General features: G+C 45.1%; 1 protein-coding gene across 4 annotated transcripts in view; it reads left to right on the top strand.

Annotated features, from left to right (window-relative positions):
• INTS13 (integrator complex subunit 13) overlaps positions 1–14819 on the top strand; it is a 285831-nt gene that overhangs the window by 161887 nt on the left and 109125 nt on the right. For all 4 annotated transcript variants that reach the window (XM_069628081.1, XM_069628080.1, XM_069628079.1 and 1 more), the window contains 2 exons: positions 2490–2579; positions 13927–14105. In XM_069628081.1, the coding sequence (XP_069484182.1) occupies positions 2490–2579; positions 13927–14105 (269 nt within the window). The remainder of the gene's footprint in view (positions 1–2489; positions 2580–13926; positions 14106–14819) is intronic.

Genomic DNA, 14819 nt, shown 5'->3' with positions numbered 1-14819 from the left:
ATTTTGACAAAATGGGCACCCATGAGTGTCTTATGCAGCTTTCAGTAGAAACACCCAATGGTAGTAACCACTGCCACCAGCCATTAATTGTAGAAAGGGTAACATAAAAATGTTAAATGAGAAACTAGACAAAGGGGATACTAAGTAACCCCTCCAGCACCCTATTGTAAGATAGTGTGAGCTGGGTCTAGAAAGGCACAAAAAGTAAGTAAAGTCAATTTCCCTTCACTGCTCTTGGCAACAGTAGTTTCACCAAGAGAAGGTATTTAAACCTTTGGGAAATCTAAGAGACTTCCCTGTGTCACTGCACTGAAGGTGCTGTGCATCACAATGTAAATATGATTCCTATGTCAGACTCCAAAGTCAAAAAAAACAGAGTCCAAATCACAGAAAAATGCATGAGAGAGTGGGAAAAAAGGTCTCTCTCTCTCCAGGTTAGAAATTTAAGTCTTAAAGTCCAGCAAAAAGAACTGGGAGTCTAATTCTCTCCCTAACAGTACTCTATGGAATAATGCTGCTCGTGCTATATATCATTATTGTAGGCCACAATCTCTAACCCATCCTACCATCATTTTCAGCTGATACATGCTAGGCACCTTACCATAATTCCTCAAGAATCGAAACTTCCTGCCCGACAGCTAGTCCAAGATGTAGCCAGACTAGTTGCTAGTCTCTGATGCTGGATTGCTATTTCTCATACTCCAGACAAACTCCACTAGTTTCCCACTCGCTTTCAGATGCAGAGCATTTGCAATATCCACACAGATGCTTGGCCAGCAAACACATATTCCTCCGATGAATAATTCTTCTACCTGCCATTTGCAAAGAGACTAACACACTCTATAAGTTGCTCTTTAGTGAAGTCCTCCCTTACCCTGGAATTTCCTCTCTTTTTGCTGGTTTGTAAATGCCAAACCTAAACTAATAATGTCATCAAAAAGCCTTATTTCTGCTTCAAGTCATGCAAAGCATTACAGTGTACAGCATGTTCCTAAGTTAAATACAACAATCTATTTCAAACAACCGATATAATTAGGAATAATACTTTACAATACCATTAAAAACAAAAAAAAACAATTGGGCCACCAGCCTTGGCCGTTCAGTGCAGGAACCAACTAGGAGCTCTGCAAGTTGCCTCTACTCCTCCCCCACAACTCTTCTACCTAAGGCCCATTCCAGCACCGTATACGTTGTAAATGTTTGGAACTTGTTTTGCCTATGCTTCTGTACCCAATTTATACCTTGGTGTTGCATTGAGCCACTATCTGCATGGAAATGGTGTTGAATAAAAATATAAATTAAAACCTTATTTACATGTATGTTATTTGGAATACAGCGCCACAGCCTGAGTGTAGAGGTCAGAGAGGATTTAGTTTGTGTGTCCTCGCTTTCCAGCGAATGTTAAGAAGGTTCAATGAGACGAGAGGTTTACTTGCCCTTGAACGAAATGTTACACAGATAATCGTGTGACTAGTAAAAAAAATCTATGTACAAAGTTTACATGTCCTTACTTTCCTATTAGATGGAAAGGTGTGTTCGAGGGAGAGAGGGTTTGAGCACAATAAAGAAGACTCTAAAGTGATTTTGCGGCAATGTAAACACACTTTGGAATCAAGTGATTATGCATCCGGGGATTTCACACAGCTCTTATAATCTGCAAGGCATTATCACTGAAACTGCTAAATTAAAAATAATCCCATATCGGTGATGGCTCAGAAAGAAAAGCGTAAATCTTAGTTTCGAAAAAGGTATGCTTTATAGATGCCACCAAAGTTCCTTACTTTCAAGTTTGAAATGGTTCGAGGTCCCTGAAACAGTGGATACAGATCAGATGTTTTACCAGGGCTGAGTTGAGTGATCGATGGGTATCCAGTAATATTGTCCCCGTATATAATGTTGCCATACATGTAGTCGCCGGGAAACTGCATAGGCAACAATATATATGGGGACAATATGTGGGGTAAATGGGAACAGGAGTTGCAGGGGTGTCCCCGCATGTTCCTTATGATGATAATGTCTCCGCAAAAAAACTGCACCATTCTCGCATGGCGACATTGTATACAGGGACAGTATCACATGGAACCAATCAATGTATTTGAAGCTAGGTTTCAGTACTGCAGCCATCTCCACTCTGAACCTTGAATGATATGTGGGATGTGTTGGTGGAAATATGAAAAGGAAACCTATGATGTCTAACATGTAAAGCAAAGGGGATACAATGGATGTTCAGTAATGCAGTCAAATGACTAGAACCATCTTCAAAATATAAATATTTGTGTCTGCCCAAAGATGGGGGATCTTATCGATGATCCTTTATCAGCTTGAGTTTATGCAAGGATCCAAAACCGTTGTCGGGCATAGATGGATGTTAACGGCACCAGTGATGCATGATTATGAAACTCGTTTGCCGCTATTATTCTAAGCTTTGTAGTTTGTGTTTATGGTGCTAACTGATTGAATTCGTTTTGGTGTTTTTTTCCCCCCTACAGAATTGCACTACTGCACAGGAGCATTCCGAATCTCACCAGTTGATGTAAATAGTAGACCATCTTCCTGTCTTACAAACTTTCTTTTAAATGGTAATTTTTACAATATTATTTATTGGGTCTTTTCTCAACAATTCTGCTACATTGCATCCAACATTTCGTTTTTTGTTGAAGAAAAATATGAGCGTGTTAAGCTGTGAAAGTGTGCATGCATGTGTTATGATTTCAAGATTTTGTCATGGAACATATTTGCCTTGGATGTTATCAAGAGATTATAGCACTTCACTTTTTGTGAAATAACTATCACTTCACTCCTTGGAGGTCAAGACTTTCAGTTAGATTCTGCGTTAAGACTGCAGGCTCATATTATCCTCTTTCTTTGCAACATAAAACTGATCTCAACTGCGCCACCAATACAAATACTGTGGAGCGACCACCTCATCATACCATTCGTGTTCCAACTACCAGCCAAAGCTCCAAACAGCACCAAAAGTGCCCGCGCTCTGGAAAAGAAACTGGAATACCATCATAAATAGTAACCTAAAAGAACAACTGGAATCCTCGAAACCATCAACCGCAAAGTATAGACGAAACAGCAGACCTGATCCAGAAATATATCACTGAGACAATAGGCGGCAGCATCTCCCCGGAAAACCCCATTATCCCATCACAAAACAAAGCAGTGGCAAGATGGTTTACAACCCACCTCAATACAATGAAAAAAGCAACCCAGCAACTTGAATGGAGGAAAAACTACGACAGGCGAAAAGAAGAAACTATTAAAAACAAATCCAAGCATTCAAAAAGGAAATTCTCAAAGCCAAAAAATAAATACTACAACGTCCAAATTGCAAAAGCCACCAACACCCAGAAATCCCTATTTAACATCGTAAATGAAATGAGAAACCCATCGGGATGCAACAACACACTGGCACCTTCATAAATGTGATGACCTTGCAGACCACTTTAAAAATAAAATCACTGTCATACATCGGATCATACAAAGCAGACCAATCAACCAGACAGTGCACCATGCCCCACCTACCCTGAAACCACAGAACAAGCTGCAAAGCTTCACCCAAGTATCAGAGAGATTCGTCAAGCTAGTGAAACATAACAAAACAGGCTCTACAATGGACCCCTGCCCTCCAGATATCTATAAATCAATCCGTACACAGGGCACGCTAGCCTCTCCAGAAGGCCTTATTGGGAAATTCTCCCCCTTCTGGACAGCCTTTTCCTCCTCCAGACCCTTCTGCCTCTTCTCTATGGACTAGGCAGAGGTTTGAGCAATACATGGACAAAATGGCTCAGTTCATTGACTTTTCAGACTGTTATATTACACCCACAAGACCCAGGGAGGAGGATTCCTTCTCCATTTCCTACAAATTGCAGAAACTAGGGATTCGTCACCTGTTGACGACCAGATGTTGTTAAATGCCATTTTAAAAGCAGCCGATCATTTTCAAATTGCAACTCATGAAGCTTCTCTAGACTCAGACTTCGTAGAGGATATCCTAAAGGAAAAGGCGCCGACTAGTCAAGCCATCCCCTTACTAAACTCTAAAAGCCCCTACCTTGTTGTCCCCATCTCTTACACAGGCGGTCAACCACCGGGTTGAGAATTTATTCTGCCCATTACCTTCGGACCCCCCCTCTACATCAGGGGTCATGCTACACCGGACTCCTTGGTGAATACTACCGCTCAGAAGAGGGCAGTGGCTCTAGTGTCCTCGGCTGAAGCCCCTCCGGACAAAGACTGTAAAAAGCTTTATGTCCTGGGTAAGCGGGATACCGCCTCTGCGGCCTACTTCACAAGGATCGCAAATAACATCACTCTCCTGGCAAGTTACAGTGATGTCCAATGGACCCTCGTTCAGGATGGTCTTCAAAATGTTCCAGAGCCCACCCGATCAGCTTGCTGGTGGTTGTGGAGAAAGGCAGAGAAGTAACACATAACCTACCGAAGAACACGCTGGACTCGGCTGAGACCGCTGGACGCACCCTAGCTCAGGGGACCTTACTTCAAAGACATGCCTGGTTGAAAAACTCTGGCTTTAAACCAGAAACTCAAGCCTCTCTAATCAACAAGCCAGTGGAGGACTCCAACCTTTTGGGAAAGTTTTTGATGACGGCCTAGAGATGGCAAAGAAAGAACACGAAACACTAAAGTCACTTTGCCAGATCATGGCTAAACCCTTCAACCAGCATGAAGGCTTTAACTCACGCCGGCTCTTTCGTGGCCAATCCTTTTCCCGCTCTCCCCAAGGACAATGCGGCTCAGGGAATACCTCCTGGTCCTCCGGCCAAAGCTCCTCTCGTAGCATCCAATATCAACAAAGAGGCCCTCGTAGGACCAAGGGTAGAGGCCGGACCTTTACTCCTAGAGGCTCCCCAGCATCCACCTCAAAGTGACTCGCCGGTTCAGGTCCTCCCCAGCTTCCCCAGTCGGGGGGTCGCTTGTCATTCATACACGCCTGGGAGGGGATCACTTCAAACCAGTGGGTACTAAAGACCGTTGCCGACGGGTACAGTATCGAGTTTCTCCGAACACCTTGAAACGACTCACAGAGAAGCAGATGCGTGTCGCCAGAACATCGGAGTATCCTGCCGTAAGAAGTTCAGATCCTGATGGAAAAAAAGGGCACCATAGAAGTCGTCCCCCCTTCTCCAAGTAAACAAGGGTCTTTATTCAGTGTACTTTCTTGTACCCAAAAAGCAACTCACCATGTGCCCCGCGAACAAGTATGTCAAACCTCAAAAGTTCAGGATAACAACACTGCAGGAGGTAATCCCACTGCTGCAGCAGGGGGATTACATGGCCACATTGGACATGAAAGATGCATACTTTCACATTGCAATGTTGCCAGCGCGCAGAAAGTACCTCCGGTTCAGGATAGAGGACACCCACTATCAGTTCAAGGTTCTCCCCTTTGGCATTGCCTTAGCACCACAGGTATTCACAAAGGTACTGGCGGTTGTAGCTGCTCACCTGCGCAGGCAGTCCATTCCAGTCTATCTTTACCTCAATGACTGGCTCATAATGGGGGGATTTGTACGGAACATGCCAAACATGTCTCCTCTTCAACCTAGGATTCTGTATCAACGAGAAAAAATCCAGTCTAGACCCCAATCAAATCAAACAGTTTCTGGGGGCTTTAATCCGGCCAAAGACAGCCTCGTCTTTTCCTCCAACAAGAGGATTCAAATCGTGCTGTTCCCGGATCCCTCACTATGTAGCCAGTCACCAGGTGACCGTACGCAAAACCATGCAACTGTTTGGGATGATGGCTTCCTACATCTACCTAGTGCCTCACGCTCATCTGCGCATGTGCCCCATGCAATTGTGGCCATCGAACCAATGAGGCCAACGGGATGATCTAGTGGTTGTGTCGGCAGCCCTCGTTCAGTCTCCGCAGTGGTGGTCAAGGGAAAAAACTTTCTGCAGGGAAAACCTTCACCAACCCTGCAGTAGAAGCCACTCTCACCACAGACACATCTCTGGGTGGGGGGGGGGCTCACCTCCTTCAACAGACTGTGCACAGCGTGTGGTCTCCAGCAGTAGCATCCAATCACATCAACCTGTTGGCCCTGAAGGCCTTCCAGACAAACCTCCAGGGTAAAACAGTTCTAGTCCTCACAGACAAGTACTACTTAAACAAACACGGGGCACTCACTCTATAGGGCTGTCCAAACTGTCCCAGAACATATCGAAGTGGGCTCTCAAACACATGTTTCTACTTCCACAGCCTGTTCCAGGGGAACTCAATCTTCTGGCAGACTTACTCAGCAGAGACTTCCCCCTACCCGTAGTGCACAAGTGACGGCTACAGGAGGACATTTTACTCTACGTCTTTGCAGAATGGGACTTCCCAGAGACCGATTTATTCGCCACTCTGGAGAACGCCCAATGCCCAGATTACGCCTCCACGTACTCTCGGAACCGCTCCAAGGGGAACAGTCTTTAGATAAAATTGTCTGGGAAATCTGTCTGCATGTCCTCCGACCCCGCCCACCCCTTCACCCCAGAGTCCCCTGCACAACAGAATAGTGTACAAGATGCACCAAGAACCAGTCACAATGATCCTGGTGGCCCCTATGTGGGCCAACCAACCTTGGTTCTCCCATCTCATGGCAATGTCCATCTCCCCTCCCAGGAGACTGCCGTGCCCGTGCAACATGCTGTCTCATTACCAGGGGGAATCGCTACATCCATGCCCTCAAACTCTAAATTTAGCTGCCTGGCTCCTGAGCTAATAATTTGGGCACGTCCAGCTCCCTCAAAGATGCATGGACATACTCTGAGAAGCTCGGAAACCTGCCACCAGGCATTGCTACTTCAGCAAATGGAAGCGATTTGTCATCTGGTGTAATGGCAATGGGCATCAATCATATTGAATGCTTACCTAAAGATATCGTCTCTTACCGAACTCACCTGTTAGATTCAGGACTGGTTTTCAATTATCTTAAACTCCACTTAGCCACGCTTTCGGCGTACACAACGTCCCAGACCAAGGTTTCATGGTGGAAAATTCCTGTAATTAAATCCTTTATGGAAGAGGTAAAGAGACTTCATCCCCCTATCTCCAACCCAGCTCCCGGATGGGACCTGAATGTTGTTCTTCCCAAACTGATGGGCCCTCCCTTTAAACCAATATACAAAGCTAGCCTTAAAGCACTCACTTACAAGACCTCCTTCCTAGTGGCGATCACCTCTATAAGGAGAGTTAGTGAACTGTCGGCCCTTCCAATTCAGGACCCCTTCGTTATGATTCACAAAGACAGGGTGGTTTTGCGCATACACCCCCGCTTTGCGCCTAAATTTATCTCAAAGTTCCATGTTAACTACCCACCTTTTCCCAAAACACCACTAATGTGACGGAAAGAAGCCTCCACACACTACATGTGAGGAGCAGTAATTTACTATCTGGAAAAGACAAAGCCACTAAGGAAAACAAACCAGTTCTTCGGATCAGTGGCAGCTGGTAGAGAAGGGGACCCTGTCTCTAAATCAGCAATTTCCAAGTGGATCGTAAAATGCATCATAATGTGTTATACTCTTGCCAAAAGAGATCTACCCTTCATGCCAGAGCACGCTCTACTCTGGGCACAGGGGCTACCATAGGATTCATTGCGAATGTTCCTCTAGATTCTATTTGCAAAGCAGCAACCTGGAGTTCTATACACACCTTTACACAACACTACTGCCTCGATACTCACTCTAGGTCTGACTCTCAGGTGGGACAAGCAGTGCTAAAACATCTCTTTGCTACTGTTCCTTCACACATCCCACTACCATCTCTGGGTACTGCTCGCTGGTCTATGCACAGCATGCGATTCCAAGCAGATCCACAAGCATCAGATGACAGGTATTACTCACTGTAATAGCATTTGTGATGATTGTATTTGCTTAGATTCACATGTGCCCACCCTTCTTTCCGTAGTGGAGTAGAAGGAACATAGATCTCGAACACCTTCTCTCCTGTACTCGCTCACCCTGACTATAAGGCTCTCTCACGGCAGAAAAAACACAACCAGAGGGACCTCGACACGTGAGGGATTTTGGGTACACCACACTTCACGTTAGGGATAGTGTTACAGTCACGCCCATATCGATGTATCATTTCGATTTTTGAAAGAAGGATGCAATACTCTGCAATTTCCACTAGATGTCGGACTATATACACAGCATGTGAATCTAAGCAGATACAATCATCAGAAATGCTATTACAGTGAGTAATGCATGTCAAATTTTGGCTCTGCCACCTCATCTGGATTTCTGCTTTTTTCAGTTTTGTGTAGGCAGTGGGGTTCTGTGTACTGGATAGTCTAGCGTACAGGGGGAGTTTCTTGTCCTCTATAACTCCAGGAGTGTCTTTACTTCTGGTGGATGAGACCCTATTTGGCCTTGCATTTTCTTCTGCTCCTTCAGTAAGTACAAGCCTGTCTAATGGATTGATCTTTGAGAGTGCAAAGGTCAATAATTTGTCACTCTGGATCATTGTAAATGCTGGTACAGGTACATCTAAAGTTTACTTGATAAGACTACAATAGCATTTTATCATGGCAATGCGGATGCCGGAGAAAAAAGATTTTGTATGCAAAACGTCCTGTGTTGACTGACATGGAATGTTTTTTTACAGCTTAACACAGGACAAACACAAGTTCCCCTTTCTCACGTAACGGAAGGTTTCACAGTCAAACTTTCATTTTAAAGTACCCTAACCTTACATAGTTTGATAGCCTTTATGATTGTGTTTTCGATGCACTAATGCAGGCCAGCTCGGATGTACCGAGAATTAATGGGAATTTGTATGTGGTTTTGGCCTATGCCGATGACGTGATCCCGATTGCTCATACGCCACGGGCCCTGCAGGACCTTGTCATGGCATATACAGATTTTTATGACATCATTAGATCTCAAAGTTAATGCCGCTAAGTCGACTGTAATGACTTGTCATATTTCAAGAATAAGTCCATAGATGGCACCAATGTTGACAAATGGTGTAATAAACCCAAGAGTTCAGATTTTTGATTACCTGGGGATACGTTTTATCTCTAATTTTAAACCAGGGACACACATTGGTGTCCGGTTTAAACAAGCACTTGGAGAAGTGGGGGTTGGGAGGGGCAAGGGGCTACGGAAATGTATGTCAATTTCTAGCACTAGGCCACCAGATTCGATAGATGATTTATGTCGGTAACGCAAAGGCAGTAGCCAAAAATTGAGCTTCGTTAGGGGGCTGTGGTGATGTGTAGAATATTCAAGTTGCTGAGAATTCTTTCTTAAAATGAATTCTCGGCCTTCCACAATCTGCCCCAAACTATGGGGATCACACTGATCTAGGTATGTCATTTTGGGTGATGAAATGGTGCTGGAACCATTCTTGCACTGGCTCAGACTTTAGACCAACCCTAAGGCCGGGGTAACACATTCCCATATCAAGCATTTGTTAGATAAGGGGGGTGTTGGTTGCCCCTTGTATCAAGTAAGGAAGCTGCTGGCATAACCGAATGCTGAGCACTATTTGAATAACCTTACGCTCATTACTTGAGCTGTAGTTGCACATCTCAAGCATCCGTTGTTTTCAATGTCCAGAGACTACAGAGAAACGTCTGATGTCATGCACAATTTATTTATAGTTGGCAAATAATCCTGCAGAAAGACATCTCCCGACTCAAGCCATATTCAATTAACTTCCTACGAGTTAAACGCTATCTCGTTGGTGAGGTGGCAGGGAGGGAAAGGGTACACCCCTTCTGTACGATGCTGAGGAGGATACTCTGCATTTTGTACTTTTCTGCTCAGTGATTAAAGATATTAGAGCTAGAACGCTAGTCCCAATTTTGATAGACAGTTTGTGCAATGCCGACCTGCATTCTTACATTTACTATGGGCAGAGAACCCATGGGTGATCTGGTCGCTGATGTTTTTAAGACAAGCCCTTGCCAGAAAAACATTTGTGTTGTCCGTTTAATGGCTGATTTATTCTGTGTAAGTCTCAATTAACTTGGATGGTACACATGTATGATTGTTTGAAAGTAATGGGAACTAATTGTGAGGGAAAGTATTTTAGCATATTAGTAATTGATATATGATGAATCATTTATAGCACGCCTGTTTCTAGGCACAACAAGACAAGGTAGGGAGGAAGAAACAAAAGATCTTACTAGGCCTTGTCATTCAGATCGTACAAGTGCAGGGGGGGTTAGGGGGAGCGAGGAGAGTGCCTTCAGGGCAGCAGTAGCTCACAGTAAATGCAGCCAGCTTAGGGAAGTGCATAAAAGATGGGGGTGGCAGGGACTATATGGTTAGATACAGCCCCTAAGTGAGTGTAGGCCTGGAGGCAGTGCAGGTGCTACAGATTGTGTAGGAAGCTTGGTGCCCATTAAGTTCAGAGGGTAGCCAGGCAAACAACTAGCGCGACAGACGGGTGGTTAGCAAGGGGGAACAAGAGAGAAAGCAGAAGCAAAAAGGAAGGTCGTGAGCTGCTTCCGGAACCTGATGATGGTCCTGCTCGAATTTGTGAGGGGCATGGAGGCCTTTCCAGAGGGAGGCCCCTAAAGAGGAGTGATCTCTACCTCCAACTCTCTGGAGAAGCATCTGATCCTCCGAGTTGGAGATGGCTGAGCGAAGGGCTCAAGAAGGAAGATGTTTAGGAAGAGAGAGTTGGATGTAAAGCGGGCCCTGGCCCCAGACAGTCTTGTGGACAATGGGGACTGTCTTGATTGGATCCCTGCAGCCACCAGGAGCCAGTGGAGAGATTTCAGGGCTGGAGAGATATGATCCCTGGGCTTGAGGCAAGGACAAGTCTTGCAGTCCTGTTCTGGATTAGTTGCAGAGGGCAGAGAGTAGAGGAAGCAGGTTGAGAGGCAGGCTGGAGGAAAGTGAGAAAGGGAACAGTACCTCTGAGGAGGTGCAGTTGATAGTGGGACTTCTTTGAGAGATCCGTGATATGATTGCAGAAGGAGAGAGTGGAGCCGAAGATGACCCCCAAGATTTTTTGCCTCGCATGAAGGCGCGGGCAGAGGGCCCAAGGTGGGGGGCCAGAGCGAGAGGGAAAGCGGGATTAGGGGTCCCAATTAGGAGGATCTCAGTCTTGCTGGCATTGAGGCAGAGATTGTTGCAGGCACACCATTCCTGAATTGTGGATACAGTAAGGAATGAGCGAGATAGGAGAGGAGGCAGATGGGAGCCTGAAAGAGAGCTGAGTGTCATCCGCATAACACTGAAAGTTAGAGGAAATTGTAGTGGCCACGTAGAGGTTGAAAAGTCAGGCAGAGAGGTTGGAGCACTGGGGAGCACCACATGTGGAGAGAGAGGTGGTGGAGAAAAAGGACCCCAGTTGGACCTGAGAGGGACAGTCCAGGAGAAAGGAAGTCAACCAGGCAAGGGCCCCATCTGATGCCCAGGTTCTCATGGAGCCGATTGATCAGGATGGCATGGTTGATCGTGTTGAAAGCAGAGGAAAGATCAAGGAGAATGAGGATGGAGGGAAGGCTAGAATCCAGATTAATGAGCAGGTCCTCAACGATGTTCAGGAGAGCATTTTCCATGCCCTAGCTGCAATGAAGCCAGACTGATGGTTATGGAGACAACCAACAGATTCAGTGTGGAGGGTGAGCTGGGAGATGGCAAACGTTTCCAAGAGTTTGCCAAAAGAAAGGAGTGATAGAGATCAGGCGGTAGTTTGCAGGACAGGAAGGATCGGCAGATGGTTTCTTCAGGCGGGAGTGCACAAGGGAGTGCCTAATTGGGCTTCGGGCAGATTCTCATGACCGGGCAAGGACATTGATAGTGTTAGAGATAGAAAGATGCAGGCTAGAGAGGGCTGTCTTAGAGTGTATGTCAACCACAGGAGGAGGAGGATAGAAAGTAGCAGCAAAGGCCTCCACTGAGGATGAGCGGGATGACTGATAAGGTAGGCGGCAAGAGATGTATAGGAATTCAGGTGGCTGTTGAGGTCTCCGAGGAGGAGACGTTGAGATGGTGGCCACAGTCAGAGAGAGGCCAGAAGAGATAGATCACCTGCAGTCCAGGCATTCAAAGGTGAAGTAGGTCTGCGTAGGGATTACAGGCAGGGAGCCAATCAGGAAAGTTCAAGGCTAGTCCACCTCTGGGATGGTTGGTTCTGGGTTCGGAGAGGATCTTGTAGCCCTCAGGGAGGAGAGTGCCAAAACCCTTGACAGAGCTGGCTATGAACCATGCGTCCGTGAGAGCAAGGACAGCAAGGACATCTAGGTCAAGTTCTTCAAGGAGGTGACGGATATCAGAGAATTGTGTGGCACAGGAGAACCGAGAGTTGAGAGTAGCGACGTGGAGCAGGTTGCCACATTTGAAAGACTTTGTGGAGTATTACAGGCTTGTGTTGCACCCTACGGAGGTGGTAAAGGGGCCAGAGGGTGGGCAGAGGGGTGGGCAGAGGAGGAAGAGAAGGGTGCCAGAGGTGTAGCGGAAGGACTAGTAGGAGAAGGGAGGAAGTTGATACGACAATCAAGAAGGAGGTTGGGCTGAAGGCCCTGAACCGAGACTGTGCCATTCAGATAGACATTAATGATGGATTTGGAGGAGTAGGGTGATGCCAAGAGGACATCACACCTACTGCCACCATTAATGGTCGAGGAGGAAAGTGGAGAGGGAACAGAGAGCATATGAAGGGTCCATAGGTCAGGAGAGGGAACGACAAAGAGGATGTCTGAGAGTCTGTCTTGAGGAAGCACTGTTTTAGATATCGACAATAGGAAGGCCTGGGTTGGAGACTAGCCTGTCCCTCTTGAGCTTCTTCCTTCCAGACTTAGTGAGTGGGATAGGGTAGGAGATAGAGTAGTGGTTAGAGAAAACAGGAGAAACTGAGAGCTTCATAAGGGGTGCAAAGGAGGTAGGTGGAGGGAAGAGACGCACAGCCCTGTGCCACACAAATCAGTGTGCAGCGGGGGAGTTGGAGGGGGCCAGTGTCACATCAAGGAAGACACAGGAGAGAAACAAATAACTTGCAGCAATGCATGGAACACCTTGCGGAGGGGGCTCTAGGTGGGAAGGCTAGAGAGACCCAGTGACAGTGCCACAGTTACCGAGTGCGAACACCCAGGATCAACTATCCTAGAATGGGGGAGAATACAACACACCCAGATTCAACTTATCAGATAAATGTCACGTCGTGTTTGTATGATTTTAACGCTTGTGCATTGATTATAATTTCATATATTCATTTTGTACCTATGCACAGGCACGTTTGAGATTAATGATATTGTTTTAAAGTTGTGAGGAAAGAGTATATTTGCTGATATGCATTTGCACTTTACATTGTGATTAATCTTTGTGTTTGTGTTAGTCCTACGTGTATTCATGAATTTTATGCTTTAATGGCTAAATTGCAGAAATAAAGCTGTTTGATTATTTTCTCATTGCGATTACACAATCTTAAAATGTTCTGCTCCTCATGAAATCCCTTTCCCTTGATATATAATCTTCATACTCTAGTCAATGCTAGAGTCAGAGGAGGAAGAGAGTGAAATTCTTTAGACCAAAAACTACTTGAGACTACCCTGATATGTTGAATCGACTAAAAGGGTTGAGCCTACTGAAGATATACTCTGCAATTAGAAAACTCAACCCTAATTGCATGTGCCTTGTGCATCCGGGGACAATATTTGATTAGAGTTTATTTATACTGTACAGATGTTTGGTCATTCATATTTTGTCCAGGCTAAATTTTGCACATTTATGCACCTTGATTTTCTCCTAGGAAACCCTGAGCCTCTGTAAAATAAGCATGGCAAAACGTAGTTGTGCATTGCAAATTAAAACCAAGCATCTACTTTGAAGAGGTCAATTATATGTATGTACACTGCCAAAGGTGTGTCCATTCAAATGTATTCTAACGAATGTGCATGTTTTGCTTTTTCATAAATTACTCACAAAGTGTTTCAATCGCAACAGGTCGTTCTGTTTTGTTGGAGCAGCCACGCAAATCAGGATCCAAAGTTATAAGCCACATGCTCAGTAGCCACGGAGGAGAAATTTTCCTGCATGTCCTGAGCACTTCGCGTTCGATTCTAGAAGAACCGCCATCTATCAGTGAAGGTTGTGGAGGAAGAGTCACAGACTATAGGATCACAGTAAGATTGACCTTTTAAAATGTAAACCTTTGGTTTTGTGATTTACCTATAATAAGTGATTCGTAATCTGAAGCATTGATAGAGACAAAGGTGTTTGTTGTTGCAAACTCTGCTGCTTGGCGCCGATGCGAGGATGCAGCGTAGCCACTCTGTATTGTAATGCAATTTACTTTTGTCTTGCAAGTGGTGGATATCATTTGAATATCTATTATGATCCAGGATGGATTATGGACCATCCGAAATTTAAAGCTGTATCCATACAATGAATTCATAGCCACCAAAAAACAACAATATGAACAACAGGAACTAAATCCACCTTAAGAACCCAACAAATGTTCCTGGTACGGTTTCCATTGTGCAAATATAAAGTAGGTGTTAATGGACTTGATCCCCTGTTTTTTCCCTTAAATTCACTTAAATTGTTGACATTTGTTTTTGACATTTATCTGCCAAGTCCCCTTAATTTGTCACTAGGGTTTTGCATCCTTCATTTTAAAGTCTTGCTTAATGACACCACCTTCCCCCATAGTTTAATAAGTGTTTTTGTGGAGCCGAATTGAAAATATTTTCTGGCTCACATTGAATTCTATGAAGGAGTTTCGAAAAATAACCCGTTCATCTAAGAATGTTTTACCCTAGAGAAATGACAATTAGTGCTTGGCAACGCATTTTATTCCAAGCAGAAATGAAATTGCCACCCATCTGCTTCCCAGA

The sequence above is a fragment of the Ambystoma mexicanum genome, chromosome 12 (genome assembly GCF_040938575.1).
Source record: "Ambystoma mexicanum isolate Mex_15411 chromosome 12, UKY_AmexF1_1, whole genome shotgun sequence".
NCBI lineage: Eukaryota > Metazoa > Chordata > Amphibia > Caudata > Ambystomatidae > Ambystoma > Ambystoma mexicanum.
The sequence above is the reverse complement of the archived record's forward strand: the minus strand, read 5'-3'. Positions and strand labels throughout refer to the sequence as shown.